This window comes from Phocoena sinus, chromosome 20 (assembly GCF_008692025.1).
Source record: "Phocoena sinus isolate mPhoSin1 chromosome 20, mPhoSin1.pri, whole genome shotgun sequence".
In the NCBI taxonomy this organism is placed as follows: Eukaryota; Metazoa; Chordata; class Mammalia; order Artiodactyla; family Phocoenidae; genus Phocoena; species Phocoena sinus.
The window spans coordinates 13,681,389-13,701,214 of NC_045782.1; the positions used below are offsets into that span (position 1 = coordinate 13,681,389).

Genomic DNA, 19,826 nt, shown 5'->3' on the forward strand with positions numbered 1-19,826 from the left:
AATCCGAATAGCTGGTGAATTTCTGGCTTCCCTGTTAGGTCTGCCTGTCCCAAGATAATCTCGCTTAGCATTTTCTGGGCATTGAAGGTCAAAAAAAAAAAAAAAAAAAAGAGTGCAGGCAAGAATTTTGTCCCTGCCAGGACTGGCCAGTTGAAATCGGTTCTGTGGACACCAGACACCATTTCTAAAGACATGTTATTTGGAAAGCAGCCTTTGGCAATCCTTCTAATTTGCATTCAGAGGAAATGTGCCACATTTTCCATAACAGGCAGTCCAGCCAACACCACCGGGGAGGGAGGAAGCTCTTTTCTCAGTGTCTGCAGGTTTATCCCTAAATGTTACGGAAATAGCAGCTGCGGGGGCAAGGGGAACAGAGGATGCAGAGTCTTTTAAAACGCTTGAGTAAGCTGGATATCCCAGGCAGCAGACCTAAAAAGGCAAAGGCTCCATATTCCGCTGCTTGCTTCAGATGCGGCCTGCACCCAGCAGCAGGCTGTGTCATCACATGGCCATCCTGTCCAAGTGAGCCCAGGGACAGAGCAAGCGCTGTGGCCACCCACTTGGGGCTCAGGCCTGGCGAGTGGTAAGGAGCAGGTCACATTTCACACGGCCTCGTGGCTGACAGCACGTGTGCACAGCTGGCTCTTGTGTGACCTTCACCGCCCTGGTAATTATACGCAGCCCCCGCCCCCTTTCGTGGATTCTGAAAACTGCTTTTGTTTCAAACGGACACATTCTTTATATCCCTCTACTTACCTGGTTATGTATGTGAGAAGGAAGAGAACCTGGTGGGTCAATCGTCTGGCAGCGTTCTTCTGGGTGGGGTGTACGGAAATGTTTCTTTTCTCATCAGATGGATTTCTGGCTACCCTACCGATGTGGTGAGCTGGTGAAAATAAAGAATGGAAACTAGGGAATGATCTTGAAGCCAACCTAATGGAAGTGCTGCCGCAGACTTTCCAGGGCTGAGGGGAACATCAGACTTCCCCAGAGGTTCGCTGCAAAATGCCCACCCAGCTATTAAGGAAACCGGATTGACTTACTGTGCACGGACAGAAGGCCTCTGGCAGTCACATGGAGAAGCAGGCTGTGATTGGAGCCGGGAGGTGGAGAAGGGAAAGTTAACGGGGTAGAAATTCGGAGCACAGGGAGGATTCCAAATCAGAAGCAGAACGCTTTATACCTATTTACAGAAGGCTTCCACCACCGCTGGACATGCTGGGACCTCGCTGAGGAACATCACATTCTGGTTTCGTGCTGTCAGGGAATGGGCGCATCTTCACCAGGCAGAAGGGCAGATGCCGAGAGGGGAGCCCGGGCTTCACGGGCTCGCTAATTTTTTCCCATAGCCTGTTCTGTTTTCTGTCAACAGTGAGGAAATACATCCTAGCAAATGACATCCAGTAATGCTTTAATTAACTGTAGTATTTTATGCTGCGATATGCGCCACGAAATCACTTCCAGATAGGGGAAAAATGAATGATATTTACACAAAAAAGCAATCCCTTTATTTTCAGGAATCGATACCTTGAGGGTCCAGGGGGCTTATCTATTTTGATAAATACTAGAAAGAGACTGGAAGAGTTTCTTTACTGTGTAAAACCTAACAGTACTCTTTCTGCACGCCAGCTTTTCATGTGTCCGTGTTTCCAAGGCTATTGTTTAAATGGCCCAACACAGTTCTAAGGATTTTATTTTTAGCAATCTGACTTGGAGGAGACGAGAAGTGTGAAACACTTGCTTTCACGCTCAAGCAAGTTGGTTATTTTGGAGATTTCTCTTCCTAGAGAGAGGAATTACATTTCCAGCTGTGAACTTGTGGCATTTTCCCTAGCGTTCTGTAAACGGGGGACCAGGACTCCCTGTCCACTGGCAATTCAGGATGGGCTGGTGTCGCATCCCCTGCATCCCCGGCTCGCTCGCCCTGCCTGCCCGTCACTCTTACATTGGCCCTTGGACGTCTGCTTTCGGTCCTGTTCCACCTGCACCGAGGAGCTGCCCGAGGCATGAGAAAGTCGGTGCCCTTTCCTGGGAAAGCCCCAGGTACTGGGTCTTTGTTCTTCAAGAGAGGGAGGCGTGGCAACAGTTAGCTTCAATTCCAGAACTGAATTTGGAGGTCAAAACACCCCGTCCATGGTGGTTCCCGTTTCCCTGTTATGATCCAAACAGAACTTTCTCCAGCCTGGGCACCTCTAACGAGCAATCAGGAAGTCTGTCCAGAGTAAAAACAGCAGTGAACTCTTTATCAATTATAAATTACGAATATTTATTTTAACCACATAAGGTGACTTTAAGTTTTTTTTTTTTTTTAAGGGGCTAGAGAAAGCGGAGGGAAGGAACCGGTACAGTATCTATATAATTTAGCTGAATAACAGAGTTGTTAGCTACTGTTTTTATCAATGAGTGCTCCTTTATATATATTATTTCAAAGTGACAGTAATAAATAAACCTTCTGTTTGGGGCTTGATCATCAAAACAAGAAGAATCCTAGTCAGTATGGGGACAGCATGATTTCTGCCACGGTCCCTACCACCAACACGAATTCAAAACTCAAGCTGCTGGCTATCAGCAAAAAGAAAAACCTTTACCATTTGGGTACCAGCTCAGTTATACAGTAATTACACTTGCTTAGAGTCAGAAAGAATATACAGTTATGAAAATGTGCAATAGGAACCCTTCAATAAAGCAAATATCTGTTACAGTGGTTCTTCACAAGAAGTAAGCGTTATAATCACCTATGGAACTTTTAAACCTAGATGCTGGGCCCCACTCCAGACTTCACTGATTCACAATCTCCATACATCTGTACTTGTAAAAAAAAAAAAAAAAAAAAAGAGCCCCAGGTGATTCTGATGCAGACCCCCCCAGATGAGAAACATGCTCTGTCTGTACAGGACGCACACAGGGCATGCAGCGCCCATCAACGAGACACTTAACGTAACTCCTACTGACTTCTGCTGGCTCCTGGGAGCTTACTGACTGTGTAATAAATCAAGAAAGCAACTTCCCTGGCTGTGACCACCACCCGGGGTGCAGAACAGCAGCTTGACATCTCAACGCCATTATGGAGACTTCCAGAAAATGACTCCTTATGATGAAACACACAGAGAAGTGTGGATCTGTAAACGCTGAGAGTGACAAGAACCAGGTGTGGGAGTCCACTGGGTTTCCAGCTCCCAGGCCGAGGACAGATGGCTGAAGTGGCTGTTTGGAGATGGGCCCATCATCCCTTCTTTCAAGAGTGGGAAGAGGATGTTAACCTCAATTAGCTCGGGCTGGATAACCTTACCAGAGCCACACCATGGCTATCTGGGCAGAGTGAAATCTATCGACTGAGCTGCCCACGTGCCCCCCCAGCCCCTTCCCTGCCCTTCCAGCGCTTTTCTTATTTAGCCAGCTTTCCCTACTAGGGCTTAGCTAAAGGCCACAGCTCTTTCTTCCGTCGCACCTGTAATCTTCCACTTCATAACTTGGGCCCTAGAGCCAAGCCCAGACGACATCTCTTAACGGTCCGGCCGCAGAGGGAATCTCACACAGCTGCATGCGGAGGAAGGGGTGAGTTCCAGGTTTTCTCACCCACGGTGCTGGGATAGAAGCATGGAAAGGAACAGGACCACATGCCAGAGGATGTGTCTGCGGGGGTGAGGCTACAGAGTCAGCGACAACTGGACCAGTCGGGGGCAGCCCGGGACCAGCAAGTGAAGCACACGGAACCTTCACCCCCAGCTACCTCTGCTCCAAGAATCAGGGACCATCTCGACTGCCTTTTTATAATCTGGCTGTTACCCGTCTTCTCCGATTAGGACAGGAATTAAGACAGGACATGGGAGAAACATATGAATGACCCAAATGCCCCAGCAAGTTTCAAGACTGATGATCTGAGAGTCGGGGAAGCACAGGAGAGGTGGGGGGCTTCCGGAGATCTGGGTGCTGGTGTGGGGGGGGTGTCACTGGCTGGGGGAAAAGTGCCCCTTGGACGCTCCTACAGTCTCTTTTTAATTAGTTTCTCCAGTTTGCGGATGCGAGATGACTCCTGTTCTGGAGTTGGAGCCAGGAGGGACAGAGAGCTGGAGCCTTCGGGCCCTGAGGGCGGCGCGGGGAGCCTCTGGCGGAAGAGATCCAGCATGCTGCTCTGCTCGCTCCTTTTCAGCCCCTGAGGTGGAGAGAGAAAGGAGGGTGACGTCAGCTCTGGCCCGAAGGGCCCGAGGGCAAGCGCAATAGCTGGTATTCACCGGGCTGAGGATTAAGGCTTTCTTCAGGGAGATACCAGCCCCGGGTAGCAGCCTGGGAGAGAATCAGAGGAAGAGGCAATAGGAGAGGAGGGAGAAGGAGCTGAGAGGGCGGAGAACAGGCAGCAGGATGCAGGAGGGTAGCTTCCTCTCCACTGCAATCCCGCTGAGCCTGGCTCTCTGCTGGGCGCCAGGGCACCATCAGAACGGGGACATTCACAGGCCCCGGTTCCTCCTCCTCCTTAAAAGGCTTCTGAGAGCTGGGTGTGCAGCCCGGGCCAGGCACGGGCACTTTGAGATAGCTCCCGGGGGCCCATATCCCATCCCCCAGTTAACCACCGAGCGTGAGAAGAAGGCGCCCGGGGACAAAACAAAACGCGGAGCCAACCTTCATGTCCAGGATCTTCTGGAAGGTTTCTGTGTTGCAGTCCGTCAGGAGTTTGATGTAGTTGTCCACAAACACCACCAACGGCTCGTGAGGGGCCATCACGACCTACCGAGGGAGAGAGGCGAGAGTAGGCCTGCCGGGAACACTCGTGATCGGAGGCCGGGGATTATCTTTCCTCACTTGCAGGCCGATCACAAAATGGACTCTGCACGATCTCCTTAGGTGGCAGCAGCAGCTGCAAACCCAGAAATGTCCTGACAGCCTGTTTCATCTCGACATTCAGTTAGAGCCATGCTTCCTAAACTTCCTAAATCATAAATGTAACCTGGATTGCTTCTTAAGTACACCTTCCTATGTCCCTCCTCTGAAGGTTCTAACTCAGAGGGCCTGGGGGGAGTCGCAGGACCACGGGAAACACTCTGCGGCAGGGTCCCCTGTTTGAGACATTTCGTAGGTTCGTGGTACCTGCTCCTTCTGTCCTGATGTATCACTGTTCCCGAAGGATGGCCTCAAAAGGCACTGGATTAAGTGCATTTTCTCAAAAACAAAACCCTAGAACAGCCTCAGTCTTTTCAAGACTTCAAATCTGGAACTTCATTTAACTACATCCAATTCATATACCAACAGCAGGAAAGCAATGGCATCGCAACCCTCACATTCACTGCCATTTGGTTTTCAGTGTGGCGTCTGATTTCCTTCCTCCAGCAGACTGTTTTTTTTTTTTTCTCCAGAGGCAACCATTGCTTCAATTTTCTTTTTAATTTTTAAAAATTATTTAATTAATTTATTTGGCTGCGTCGAGTCTTAGTTGCGGCACGCAGGATCTTTCGTTGCGATGCACAGGCTTCTCTCTAGTTGTGGCGCGCGGGCTCCAGAGCAAGCAGGCTCAGTAGCTGTGGCACGCGCGGGCCAGCAGACTGGTTTTGTTTTGAATTTCTGAGAATATGACTCAGACTGGTAAGGAGTATTCACTCAGAAATTCTCTCTAAACCCTGCTCTCCACCCTGGTGAGTAAACCAGCTAGGGAAGAAATGGATTAGCCTGCTTCCAGTTTCCTCAGGCCAAAGCCTGAGGTCTGTGTGGGCCCCTCACCTGGTCCCACCCACGTCAGGGCCTGTCGCTACTTTTCACTCCTCCATCATTTGAGTCATTCTGTTTGAAGACAGACCTGAAGGGCCTGCAGGCCCTGGCCTTCTAAGAGCGTCCCCTGACAGTTCCATTTTTTCTTCAGCCTTCTCTCCCCTCCCCAATAGGCCCCCTTTCCCCTTGACACATCCAGATGGAAATCATAGGCAGGAGCTCAAGGCTTCAGACGTTCTCAGCACCATCACCCCATGTATATTTTATTAAATGGGGCTTTAGAAAACCCATTTGCTGATTAGAATCAGTTATGCAACATCTGTTCAGAGTTCCTATAAAGTGGCAGAGTTCAGAGCGCCAAAGAGCCTTACGTGGACCTGAGTAACTGATAGCTGGGCCAGAAATTCCTGCTAAGAAGCAGAGAGATCCCTGACTTAGACGTTGATTCACAGTGACAACGCCACCCAACCTCCAATCTTGGTCAAATCTTATTACAAGAGAATCCCACTATGATGAAGAATTCATTTGTCAGATAGAATTACTGACCCCCCAGTAACAGTGCACTGACTTTCAACAATATCTGATGAAGCCAAAGTCTGGTTCAGCCTAAGAATGTGGACAATCTTTTAGGACTGATGGGCACAGGTCCTAACCTGTGCTTTCAAAGACTAGTACGCAGTACTCCTTGGAATAAACAATCAGATAACCAGGCCCTTTAACCGAAACCCCGAGGAAGACACAAGCCCCACCTTGAGGATCATCTCCGCTCGGGTCATGCCTTTCACCACGATCTTTGTGTAACTGGCTGGGGCTTTCCTCACCACCTGAGAGCCGATGGAAGGCAGATCGAGCAGGACCATCTTCAGGGAGTGGGTGTCCAGCAGCAGCTGAGGGAAGAGAGCAGAATAGAACCAGCCACTTCACAGGGACACGATACCTGGTGTACGCACACTGATAAATAACATTTTCCTGACTTTAAACGTAATACGTTCTCATGAACGAATGAACAAACATAAAAGGAAAAACATGAGTTATAATTACTACGACCCAGGAAAAAATAATAAGATGTCACAGTTCAGTGTGGTATCATTCCCACCAGCTTGTGTGTGTGTATAACATGCTAGAGTTATACCGTATAGACAGTTTTACAACCTGCTTTTTCCACTTAATACATGAAGTTTTTTGAATTCTATTTTCCCATCTTGGCAGTCTTTAAAAAAAATCATGATTTTTAATGGCTATACAGTACTCTATGGTGTGTGTGTGTGTGTGTGTGTAACTTTAATATTTTTAATCATTCCCCTATACTTTGTTTCTAGATTTTTATTATTATAAATAACAAATACTGTAATGAACAGCTGTGTAGATATAATTCTAGGTCTATCAGTGGCATTTCCTTAGGAGACAGTCTTTGGGACAGATCAAAGGATAAGGACATTTGGAAGGCTCCTCTTACATATCCTGAACTGCTTTCTGAATGGAATGTACCTATTTACATAGTGCAGACCGCACCCACATCAGCACTGAAAACTGCCATAAAAATTTTGCGTATTCAACAGGCAAAAAATGGTAATTCCGCACTGCTCTATTTTGGATTTCTCTGGATACTAGTGAGGATGTAGGAGATTAAATCAAATTTTAACATCAGTATCTTGGCAACAAACTGTCTTTTTCTTTCTTTCTTTTTTTTTTTTTTGGTCCTCTTGGATGCCAATTATTTGGAAGGCCATCAGCTTTCCTGATTGCCCACCAACTGCAGGCACAGAAATGGCATATATACACTGGCCTGTTCAGACAGTGTAAGAGAACGGAATCACATGCCCACCAACCAGACAAAGGTAGCAGTAGGGTGACAGTCTCACTACTGGAACTCTGATGGTCAATCTTATGTTCAGGACAGGGCTTGCTGTATCTACCACTGCCTGCTCCTCTCAGAAAACTTTTCATAATTATATCAAGCAGGGGTGGAATGGTATCCCTTCAGGCCTTAGGACACCCTGAATTCTCTCATTCTCCCTGTACTTTGCTATGGACAGGAGAATTAATGACTAAAGATAAGACAAACTCATTAATGAGAAACACTATTAACTTAATGGACATGGTGATTATAATTTTGACAATGGTACAAAAATTTGGAGAAGCCATCAATGTTTTACTTGGGATAACACAGAGGGAAATATTGCTCTCAAAAAATGGTGAGGTATTGAAACAGACTGATTCTGAAGTTTATATGGAGAGGCAAAAGACCCAGAATAGCGAACGCAATATTAAAGGAGAAGAACAAAGTTGGAGGACTGATCCTACCCAACTTCCAGACTTATAATAAAGCTACAGTAGGGACTTCCCTGGTGGTCCAGTGGTTAAGACTCCACACTCCCAATGCAGGGGGCCTGGATTCGATCCCTGGTCAGGGAACTAGATCCCGCATGCCACAGCTAAGAGCCCACATGCCACAACTAAAAGATCCCGCATGCCACAACTAAAGATCCTGCATGCTGCAATGAAGATCCCGCACATGGCAACGAAGATCCTGTGTGCCACAACTAAGACCAAGTGCAGCCAAATAAATAAATAAATATAAAATAAAATAAAGCTATACTAATCAAGACAGTTTAGTACTGGTGAAAGAATAGACAAATAGATCAACTGAGAAGAAAAAGCCCAGAAACAAATCCACACAAATATAGTCAACTGGTCATTCACAAAGGAGCAAAGGCAATTCAATGGAACAAAGACAGTCTTTCCAACAAATGGTGCTGGAACAGGCTGGACATCTATGTTCAAAGAATAAAAATAAAAGGGAATCTAGACACAGACCTTACACCCTTCACAAAAACTAAATCAAAATGGATTACAGATCTAAATGTAAAACACAAAACTATAAAACTCCTTGAAGATAACATAGGAGAAAACCTAGATGACCTTGGGTATGGTGATGACTTTTTAGATATAACACCAAAGATATGATCTGTGAAAGAAATAATTGATAAACTGGACTTCATTAAAATGAAAAACTTTTGCTATCCAAAAGACAATGTCAAGGGAATGAGAAGACAAGCCACAGACTGGGAGAAAACATTTGCAAAAGATACACCTTATAAAGGACTGTTATCTAAAATATACAAAGCTTTTTAAGAAAAACTCAACAATAAGAAAACAAACAACCCAACTAAAAAATGGGCCCAAGAGCTTAACAGGTACCTCACCAAAGAAGATATATAGATGACAAATAAGCATTTGAAAAGATGCTCCATATCATTTGTCATCAGGGAAATGCAAATTAAAACAGCAAAGAGATACCACTATACATCTATTAGAATGGCTTAAATCTGGAACACTGACAACATCAAATGCCGGTGAGGATGTAGAGCAACAGAACTCTCATTAGTTGCTGGTGGAAATGCAAAATGTTACAGCCACTTTGGAAGACAGTTTGGTGGCTTCTTATATTAAAACTAAACATACTCTAACCATACAATCTAGCAATCATGCTACTCGTTATTTGTCTAGAATTGAAAACTTATGTTCACACAGAAACCTGTATATGGATGTTTTTAACAGCTTTATTCATAATTGCCAAAACTTGGAAGCAAACAAGATAACCTTCAGTAGCTGAATGGAAAAACCGTGGCACACCCAGACAATGGATTATTACTTAGTGCTAAAAAGAAATGAGCTATCAAGATATGAAGGAATCTTAGGGACAACTAAGCCCATGCGCCACAACTACTGAGCCTGTGCTCCAGAGCCCACCAGCCACAACCACTGAGCCTGCGCCACAACTACTGAGGCCCACGCACCTAAAGCCCGTGCTCCGCCACAAGAGAAGCCACCGCAATGAGAAGCCCACGCACTACAATGAAGAGTAGCCCCCACTCGCCGCAACTAGAGAAAGCCAGCACACAGCAACAAAGACCCAACGCAGCCACAAAAAAAAAAAGATATGAAGGAAACTTAAATGCACATGACTAAGTGAAAAGGCCAATCTGAAAAGGCTACATATTGTGCATGACCCATAACACAGCACTCATAGCCTTTAGAGAAATTCTTGCCTATGTAAAAAAACAAACAAAAAAAAAAACGGTTCCCTGCATCCACTGTTTGTAAAAGCAGAAGACTGGAAACAACCTAAATGCTCATCAACGGTATTCGTGCAATGGAATATGATATTTTAGTTAAAATGAGTGAACTCAAACAACCTATAACAACATAGATAAATCTCAGAAAACATTATGTTGGGCAAAAAAAGCAAGTGGGGGGCTTCCCTGGCGGCGCAGTGGTTGAGAATCTGCCTGCCAATGCAGGGGACACGGGTTCGAGCCCTGGTCTGGGAAGATCCCACATGCCGCGGAGCAACTAGGCCTGTGAGCCACAATTACTGAGCCTGCGCATCTGGAGCTTGTGGTCCGCAACGAGAGGCCGCGATAGTGAGAGGCCCGCGCACCGCGATGAAGAGTGGCCCCCCCCGCTGCTCACTGCAACTAGAGAAAGCCCTCACACAGAAACGAAGACCCAACACAGCCAAAAAGAAAGAAAGAAAGAAAGAAGCTTTCATTTTTTAAAAAAAAAAAAAAAGCAAGTGGGGAATGATATGTATAGTACCATTTGTATAAAGTTTAAAAATATGCAAAACAAAATTATATATCTTTTGTGAATAGATCCACATGTAACATATCAAAACATATACAGGAATGATAAAAATCAAAATCAGAATAGTGATTACCTCTAGGCATGTAGGGAGGCTAGAGGAAGGGTAGGGTCCAGGGGGGACTTCAGCCATAACTGTAATGATTTACTTTATATAAAAAAGATCTAAAGCAAATGTGGGAACATGTTAAGATCTGACTAAGCTGAGTGGGAAGTTGATATTCTTGACATTATTTTCTATACTTTTATTAACTGAAACTATGTCTTTTTCTTCTTCTTCTTTTTTTCCCACACTATGTTATTTGAGGCCTAGTGAGGATTCAACTTTATCTTCCATACAGCAAAATTTCAGAGCCTTGTCAAAATCAAAGGCATGTCTTGGCATTATTTGCTAGCAGGAAAAAAAAGATCAATGATCATTTAAAAACTTATGGGGATACTTCCTGTTTTTTCTGTACTTTCTATTTCCCAGAGATATATTATATGCATAAATAATTGTACAGTCTTAAGTGACAGGAAGAGCTTTGAATGAGCCAGACATAACTCTCTAGTGTCTCCCATATTTTGAGAGATAGGACTTTTTCAATTCCCGGCCAATCACAATAAAATTTTGTCCTCACCAGACAGCTGTACAGATGGAAATCTTCGTCTCAGGTTTTACCGGAAGTAATGCAGTCAGAAAAGGTGGGAGCTAGTCTGATAGGCTTAGCAGCTGTCTGTGGGCAATGAAGGTGAAAGGCCCCATTTATCATGAAAATCTGCTGGCTTTCATCTTTGAAAATAGCTGAAAGTTCATCCCCTTAGGCATGAGGCATTGGGCAAGAGGTGGCCATCCACCAAATTTGTTTGAGCCTCAGAGATAAATTTTGGGGTGGTGTGGCTCATGTTCTTGATGGGCTACTGGGGTGCAGATCTGGCCAGCATGCAATGCCTGGGAAGCGTCATCACCCAGCAGTGGAAAGCTCTGAGGGGTTTACTTCTTAAAGAGCCCCTACAACTCTTGGGGGTCATCATGACTATCACAGTGATGGAAACCTTGAGTAGACAAGATAAAAGGCCCACTGCTAGAAGGTAAAGGACCATATATACAACGCTAAGTTTCAATGAGGTGACACAGAGGAGACAGTTCCAGATATGAAGAATGGATGGACCAAGGTGAGGACATGCCTAGTTTCTTTCCTCTTTTCTTTTTTTTAAAATTTAGGTGTAACTTTCATACAGTAAACTACACAAAGACCAAGTACATAGCTTGATAAACTATTACATATGTATACACCTATTGCCTCATTAAAGATATGGGACATTTCTCCATCGACAGAAGAATGGATAAAGAGATGTGGCATATAAGATGTTACTGAAAAACCCGAACGAACTTTTTGGCCAACACACACACACACACACACACACACACACACACACACACACACACACACACACGCAAAATGGAATACTACTCAGCCATAAAAAGAATGAAATAATGCCATTTGCAGCAACATGGATGGACCTAGAGATTATCATACTAAGTGAAGTAAGTCAGACAAAGACAAATATCATATGATGTCACTTATATTTGGAATCTAAATGAAACGATACAAATGAACTTATTTACAAAACAGAATCAGACTCACAGACACAGAAAACAAACTTATGGTTACCAAAGGGGAAAGGGCAGGGGGATAAATTAGGAGTTTGGGATTAGCAGATATACACTACTATATATAAAATAGATGAACAATAAGGTTCTACTATATAGCACAGGGAACTATATTCAATATCTTGTAATAACCTATAATGGAAAAGAGTATGAAAAAGAATATACATATATATGACTGAATCACTCTGCTGTACACCAGAAACTAATACAATATTGTAAATCAACTATACTTCAATTTTAAAAAAATTAAAAGAAAAAAAGGGATATGAGACATTTCTCGCATCCCAGAAGGCTCCCTCAGGTTCTCTTCCAGTCAACACTCTCCCTTCCTTCCTAACAAAGATGACCACTCTTCTGCCTTCTGTCACTCGGAACTCGTCTACTGCTCATTAACGTGCTATGAACATTCCTGTATATGCCTTTGGTGGCCATACACCCTTATTTCTCTGGGGTGGCATCTACGCAGAATTGCCGGTTCAAGGAGTAAGCATATGTTTAGCTTTAGTACAGACTGCCAGATAGTTTTCCAATTTGGTTGTGCTGATTTCCATTCCTACCAGCGATGCATGAAAGTTCCAGTTGCTTCACATCCTCACCAACACTTGGTACCGTTGGCCTTTTGAATTTTAGCCATTCTAATATCATTGTGACTTTAATTTATATTTCCCTGGATGATTAATATGCTTTTTGGCTTTTTTGGTGAGCCTCCTTCTGAAGTGCCTATTCAAATCTTTTGTCATTTTTCTACTGGTTGATCGTCTTTTTCTAATTGATTTGTTGAGGGGTTTTTTAAAGTAATTTTTTCAACTTTATTGAGGAATAATTGACAAATACACTTTAACTGCATATACTTAAAGTGTACAAGGTGATTATTTGATATACATATATATTGTGCAATGATAACCAAGATCAAGATAATTAACTCTCCTTTTGTGTATGTGGTAAGAATGCTTACGATCCACTCTCAGCAAATTTCAAGTATATCATACCACATTATTAATTACAGTCACCATGCTGTACATTAGGTCCTTAGAACTTACTCATCTTAGAACTGAAATTGTGTACCCTTTGACCTACATCTCCCCATTTCCCCCTTCCCCCAGCCCCTGGCAACTAACATTTTATTCCCTGTTTCTATTAAATTGGTTTTTTTTTTCCTTTTAAGATTCCACATATAAGTGATATGTTAATAGATTTTTAAAAGTATATACTTAGAATATGAGTACTTCGCTACATATATTGCAAATATCATCTGCTACTATGGCTTGTCTTTCGAGAAAAAGAAGTCCTTAATTTTAAGTACTCCAAATAATCTCTTCTTTTATGATTGGTACTTTTAATGTTTTGTTAAGGAATCTTTGCCTAACCCACGGTCATAAAAATATTCTCTTATTATCTTCCAGAAGTTTTGTTGTCTTATCTTTCACTTTCAGAGCTATAATCCACCTGGAATTGATTTTTTAAAAACTGAGATACAATATACCATAAAGTTCACCTTTTAAAAGTGTACCATTCAGTTCCAGACATCTCAACACACCACAAATAAATTCCATACCCATTAGCGATCACATCTCTTTTCCTCCTCTCCTCCACCCCTTGCCAACCATTAGTCTACTTTCTGTCTTGTGGATTTGCCTGTTCTGGACATTCCGTATAAATGGAATCATACGTTATGTGACCTTTTGTCTGTGGCTTCCTTCACTTAGCATAATGTTCTCAACGTTCATCTATGTTGTAGCATGTGTAAGTATTTCACTTCTATTTAGAGCTGAATAATATTCCCTTGTAAGATTAAACCATTTTCTTTATCCATTCACCAACTGATGGGCATTTGAGTTGTTTCTCCTTTCTGGCTATTATGAATAACGCTGCACAAGTGTTTGCGTGAACATACTTTTCCAGTTCTTTTGGGTTTCTATCTAGGAGTGGAATTGCTGGGTTACACGGGAACTCTACGTTTAACATTGTGAGAAACTGCCAAACTGCTTCCCAAAATGGCTGCAGCATTTTCCATTCCAGTGTACGAGGGTTCTAATTTCTCCACATCCTTGCTGGAACTGACTTTCCTATGTGGTGTGTGGTTAAGGTCAAGATTAATTTTTTTTCCACGTGGATATTCAATTACCCAGCACTGTTTACTGAGAAGACCATCCCTTCCCAACTGAATTAGTGCCGTTTTTGTCATAAATCAAGTGTCTATGTATGTGTGGGTCTATTTCTGAACTTGACTCTGTTCTGTTGGCCCATTTGTCCCTGTGTGCTTAATTACTTCAGCATTAAAATAAGTCTTGGTATCCTGAGGTTTAAATCCTCCAGCTCTCTGCTCTTTCGTTATTTTAGCTATTCTTGGTCTCTGCACTTCCATCCAACTTTTAGAATCAACTTATCAATTCCCATTCACACCCACATCCACCCCACTCCTACTGGGATTTTACTGCAACTAGAGATTAATGTTGGAAAAATTGACATTTTAAAAATAGTGAGTCCTGGGCTTCCCTGGTGGCGCAGCAGTTGAGAGTCCACCTGCCGATGCAGGGGACACGGGTTCGTGCCCCGGTCCGGGAAGATCCCACATGCCGCAGAGCGGCTGGGCCCGTGAGCCATGGCCGCTGAGCCTGCGCGTCCGGAGCCTGTTGCTCCACAATGGGAGAGGCCACAACAGTGAGAGGCCCGCGTACCGCAAAAAAATAAATAAATAAGTAAAAATACTGAGTCCTTTAATACATGAACATGAGCTTTCCTGACATTTTAAAGGTCTTCTTTAATGTCTCTTAATATTGTATCATTTTCTGTGTAAAAGACTAGCACATTTTTTAATAGACTTATTCCTAGCTATTTAATGTCTCCTAACACTACTGTATATGGTTTCATTAAAAATTTTTCATTTTAAATTGTTTGTTGCTGTTATATGCAAATATTAAAAATAATTTAAATACTGACCGTATATCTCACACCCCTACTAAATTTATATTCTAATAGTTTGTCTGTAGATTCTTTTGGATATTGTCATTCACAATCACGTTCTCTGTGAAATGTGAAAAATGACAGTTTTGTTTCTTCCATTCTAATCTGTGTACCTTTTATTTCTTTAAAACTTTCTTTTATTTTTTGTCTTATTGTTCTGGCTAGGACTTCAAGGGCAATGTGGGATAGAAATGGTGACAGCAGACATCCTTGTCTTGTTCCTAATGTCAAGAGAAAATCTTTCTATATTTGACCATTAAGTGTGATGTTTATGGCAATATTGCTTTTCATTAACTGATTCATTTCTTTCGTGAGCTGGCTCGGTCTCCCCATCTCCAGGTCCCTGGCGACCCTTGTAAACCCCTGTGGAGAATGGCTGTGCCTGTCTCTTTGTGTGGCACAAAGGGAGGACCCTTTTGACTGGGTGACAGAAGAGGCTTCAAGCTCTCAGTGGGAAGGATGGCCTCATAAAAATCAAGACGGGCCAGAGCTTAATGAAACAGAGAAAAGTGAGCAGTTGGGTAGTTAAGAGATTCAAAAAGGTCTTTAGGGACTTCCCTGGTGGCGCAGTGGTTAAGAATCCACCTGCCAACGCAGGGGGACATGCGTTCGAGCCCTGGTCCGGGAGGATCCCACCTGCCGCAGAGCAACTAAGCTCGTGCTCCACAACTACTGAGCCCGCGTGCCACAACTTGCCACAGCTACTGAAGCCCGTGCGCCTAGAGCCTGTGCTCCGCAACAAAGAGAAGCCACTGAAATGAGAAGCCCACGCACCGCAACGAAGAGTAGCCCCTGCTCGCCACAGCTAGAGAAAACCCGCGTGCAGCAACGAAGACCCAACGCAGCCAAAAATAAATAAATAAATGAATGAATGAATAGAAAGAAATGTAGATGTTAAAAAAAAATCACGTTATTTAAAAACTAACTAAATAAGTAAATTTATTTTTTAAAAAGTCAATATGGTCAAAATGTGGTAACATGTGTGATGGAATACTGTTCAGCCTTAAAAAGAAGGAAATTCTGAAGCATACTAACATGAATAAACCCTGAAAGCACGCTGAGTGAAATAAGCCAGACACAAATGGACAGATACTGTATGATTCCACTTATAGGAGGTCCCTCGAGCAGTCATATTCAGAGCGCTAGAAAGGAGAAGGGTGGCTGCCAGCAGCCGGGGCAGGAGGGGTGGGGAGCTGGTGTTTAATGGGAAGGGAGTTTCAGTTTGGGATGATGAAAAAGGTCTGGAAGCAGATGGTGGACGTTTGCACAACAATGTGAATATACTTAATACTAGGAACTGTACACTTAAAATGGTTAAAATGTTAAATTTTATGTTATGTATGTTTTACCACAATAAAAAAAGTCAATATGGTATATAAAGATAATTCAAAGGAAAATATTTATGGATCTAAAATATTCTGAGCAATATAGTTCATGTCTATATTTCATAGACATGAACCATATTGCTCAAAATATTTTATTTTATTTTTATTTTTTTAAGAATTTAAAAAAAATATTTACTTATTTATTTGGTTGCGCTGGGTCTCAGTTGCAGCAGGTGGGCTCCTTAGTTGAGGCATGCAAACTCTTAGTTGTGGGCATGCATGTGGGGTCTAGTTCCCTGACCAGGGATCAAACCCGGGCCCCCTGCATCGGGAGCGCAGAGTCTTAACCACTGCGCCACCAGGGAAGTCCCCTCAAAATATTTTAGATCCACAATACAACAGATCTAGAAGGAGGCGTGTGGAGAGTCTGATTCAGGGCTCTTATTTAAACATGAAGAAACTGAGTCCAGAGCAAGGAAGCAACTGCTCATGATCACAGGGACCATTAAAAGCAGAGCAGGGACCAGACCCCAAGTTTTAGGGTCCTTTTCCCAACACTACAATGTGCTGCTTCCTCTCTGGTAAGTAGTTTGTGCAAATGGATTCCTTTTTTTTTTTTTTTTAAATAAATGTATTTATTTATTTTTGGCTGCATTGGGTCTTCGTTGCTGCGCGCAGGCTTTCTCTAGTTGCGGTGAGTGGGGGCTACTCTTCGTTGCAGTGCGCGGGCTTCTCATTGCAGTGGCTTCTCTTGTTGCGGAGCATGGGCTCTAGGCACGTGGGCCTCAGTAGTTGTGGCATGTGGGCTCAGCAGTTGTGGTTCGTGGGCTCTAGAGCGCAGGCTCAGCAGTTGTGGCTCACGGGCTTAGCTGCTCCGCGACATATGAGATCTTCCCAGACCAGGGCCCGAACCTGTGTCCCCTGCATTGGCAGGCGGATCCTTAACCACTGCGCCACCAGGGAAGTCCCTGGATTCCTTTTCTACTGTGTGCTCGGTCATAGATACTGTGGCCAAAAGACTAATTAATGACCCTGCAAATCCCACAAGACACTCTGAAAATCACAAACTAGCAAGAAGCATTACAAATACTGGTATGGTTCAGTTCCACGTGCCCTTGCAATTGCTCAAGTGGACTCTGGGGCCCAAAGAGAAATAATTTACTTTATACAGTAATCAGGAAGAGAATCAAGAGCAGGAAAATGTCTCCTTTCCTATTTTTGGCACAAGTATTAAAATGTAGTCTAAATTTAGGATCTAGTACTTCTGTGGCAAAGCAGAGGCATCTGAGATTAGGCCTCAGTCTTTGCTTTGACTCTCACAGCTTTCGTTTAAATTTGGATTACAGCCGCTGCAAGACTTGCAGCAGAATCTGTTTTTTTTTTTTTCCGGTACGCGGGCCTCTCACTGCTGTGGCCTCTCCCGTTGTGGAGCACAGGCTCCGGACGCGCAGGCTCAGCGGCCATGGCTCATGGGTCCAGCCGCTCTGCGGCATGGGGGATCTTCCTGGACTGGGGCATGAACCTGTGTCCCCTGCAGTGGCAGGCGGACTCTCAACCACTGCGCCACCAGGGAAGCCCCAGAATCTGTTTTAATCTGTGAACTTCTCTTTGTTAACTTCTTGGTTCCTATGGTTTTGCTGCCTGATTGATCACGCCTCCAGCTCCATGACTGCTTGGGTTTCTAAGGCCAGGTACTCAGGGCAAGAACGGACCCAAGCTAAACCTGAACTTCACGTGGGAATCCTCCAAGGTCCACATTGCTTTTAGTTCTCACCCACGGCCTCCCCCAGGCTGGGCCTGTTGAGATCTATGCTCTCCTGTCACCCACTCCTATTTGTCTGGGGTCTGAGAAAGTAAAACACCAGTTTCACAGATGGTTTTCTCATTCGCCTCTCAAAGCAGAAGTAAATACTGGCCAAATTGATATATTTCTGAAGGTGCGGGCTTTGAAGTCTGAGCTGATTATTTTAACATTCTTTTAAAGAAGAGAAAATCTGAGGAAAATAGATATGACATTGGGTTCATGTGACAATACGAAAATACCATGCTACTGGACACCAAGTGAGCTTGTAAGGCCTGGGCAGAGCTGCAAACTCATGGAAACATGCTCCCAATGAGTCAACTTTGTGTTCCAGTGGCTTCATCAAGTCTAGAGACAGAAACCTAGTAACTGAGAATCTAAAGCTTCTCTCAGACACACAGAGAGCAATCACTCCGCGTCCTCTCCTATCACACACAAAAGTGAACAGAGTGGATTCCCGATAAACATGAGTTAATGAAACTGGGCGTGCTGGGGCATTATTCTGCTGTTTCCCGAGGACAGAATTCGTTCTGTGCTTATGACATGCAAGAGGTAAGAATTTCCAAACACTGAAATTCTACACTCAGACACAGTCGGTCAGTGTCTGAACCCACGCAACCTCCCAGGAAGTTTGCTGAGACAGTACTTTTGACTCTGCTAAGCTGGTCAGCCAGACAGCCTGCGGCAAGCATCAACTAGATGTTTCTATGTGGGGAGATGGGCACTGACAGTGGAAACAAACTATCAGTAGTAACAGCTGGCATTTGCTGAGGGCTTCTCATATGCCTGACATCGGGTCAAGCACTTCAGTGCATTATCTTGTTTAATCTTCACAACTACCCTGAGAGGCGCTGCTGTGAGTATCCCCATTTTATAGCCGAAGAAACTAAAGCCCTGGAAGGTTAAGCAACTTGTCTAAGGACAAACACCTTAGGAGGTGCTCAATGAAAATGTTTTCAATAAATGGATGAATAATTTAAGCTGCCAGGTCGTCATTCTGTCCTCAAACAGGGAAATCAGTGATTTTACTTCTCCACAGCAGCTCTGTACTAGGAAGTTACGCAGTTTGATCTACGACAAAAGCCATAAGGAACAGTCCTATCCCAGTTCCGTCTTACCTGTTCTGCTCCCACCATGCTAATTGGCTTGCACTTGAAGAGGTGGGTGATGAACTTGGGAATGAAGGAGCTGTGGATAAAAAAGAAGTGACAAATTAGGCTTATATTCTCTTTGGTAAAGAACTGCAGAAACATTTTTTTCTTTTTTTAAGGCCCCACTTCCTTCTACAAGAAAGCTGAGAATTAAAGTAGACACTACTGTGGCCTACAAGCATCCACTCTTTTTATTTCTAACTGTAGCCCTGGTTTTATTTAGGTAAATCTGGCCTTGGGATGCTGGGGAAAAGCTGATCCCTCCTAAACTACAGGGGTGAATTCTAATCAGCCTCAGACAGGCAGAGCCTGGGGTCCCTTGGTGACTGTCGTTGGTGCTGACATGGCTTGTGATCCAAGCCAGCTGGAGGGAAGGACTTCATTGCACGGCTGGGGCAAGTCTCTCTTCTTCTTTAGGGTATTCGTGTGTTTGGATTTAACATCTAGAGCTAACATTTTACCACTGTTCTAAGGATGAAGCCAGGCCCAAGGAGAGGAGGGTAAGTAAAGAACCTGGGTCCTTAATGACATTGCTGAACCACTGAGGCAATCATCTTTGGATATGTCCTATCTCTGGACTTTGGTTA

The 19,826-nt window shown here is 43.9% G+C and overlaps 1 protein-coding gene across 1 annotated transcript in view; it reads right to left on the bottom strand.

Moving 5' to 3' along the window:
• Positions 1–2,245: 2,245 nt before the first annotated feature.
• The window catches only part of VPS53 (VPS53 subunit of GARP complex), a 123,964-nt gene continuing 106,383 nt past the window's right edge, over positions 2,246–19,826 (bottom strand). Inside the window, exons 19-22 of the mRNA XM_032616739.1 lie at positions 19,207–19,276; positions 6,447–6,584; positions 4,618–4,722; positions 2,246–4,153 (exon numbers count right to left, since the gene is read on the bottom strand). Coding sequence (XP_032472630.1) covers positions 3,983–4,153; positions 4,618–4,722; positions 6,447–6,584; positions 19,207–19,276 — 484 coding nt within the window. The 3' untranslated portion in view covers positions 2,246–3,982. The remainder of the gene's footprint in view (positions 4,154–4,617; positions 4,723–6,446; positions 6,585–19,206; positions 19,277–19,826) is intronic.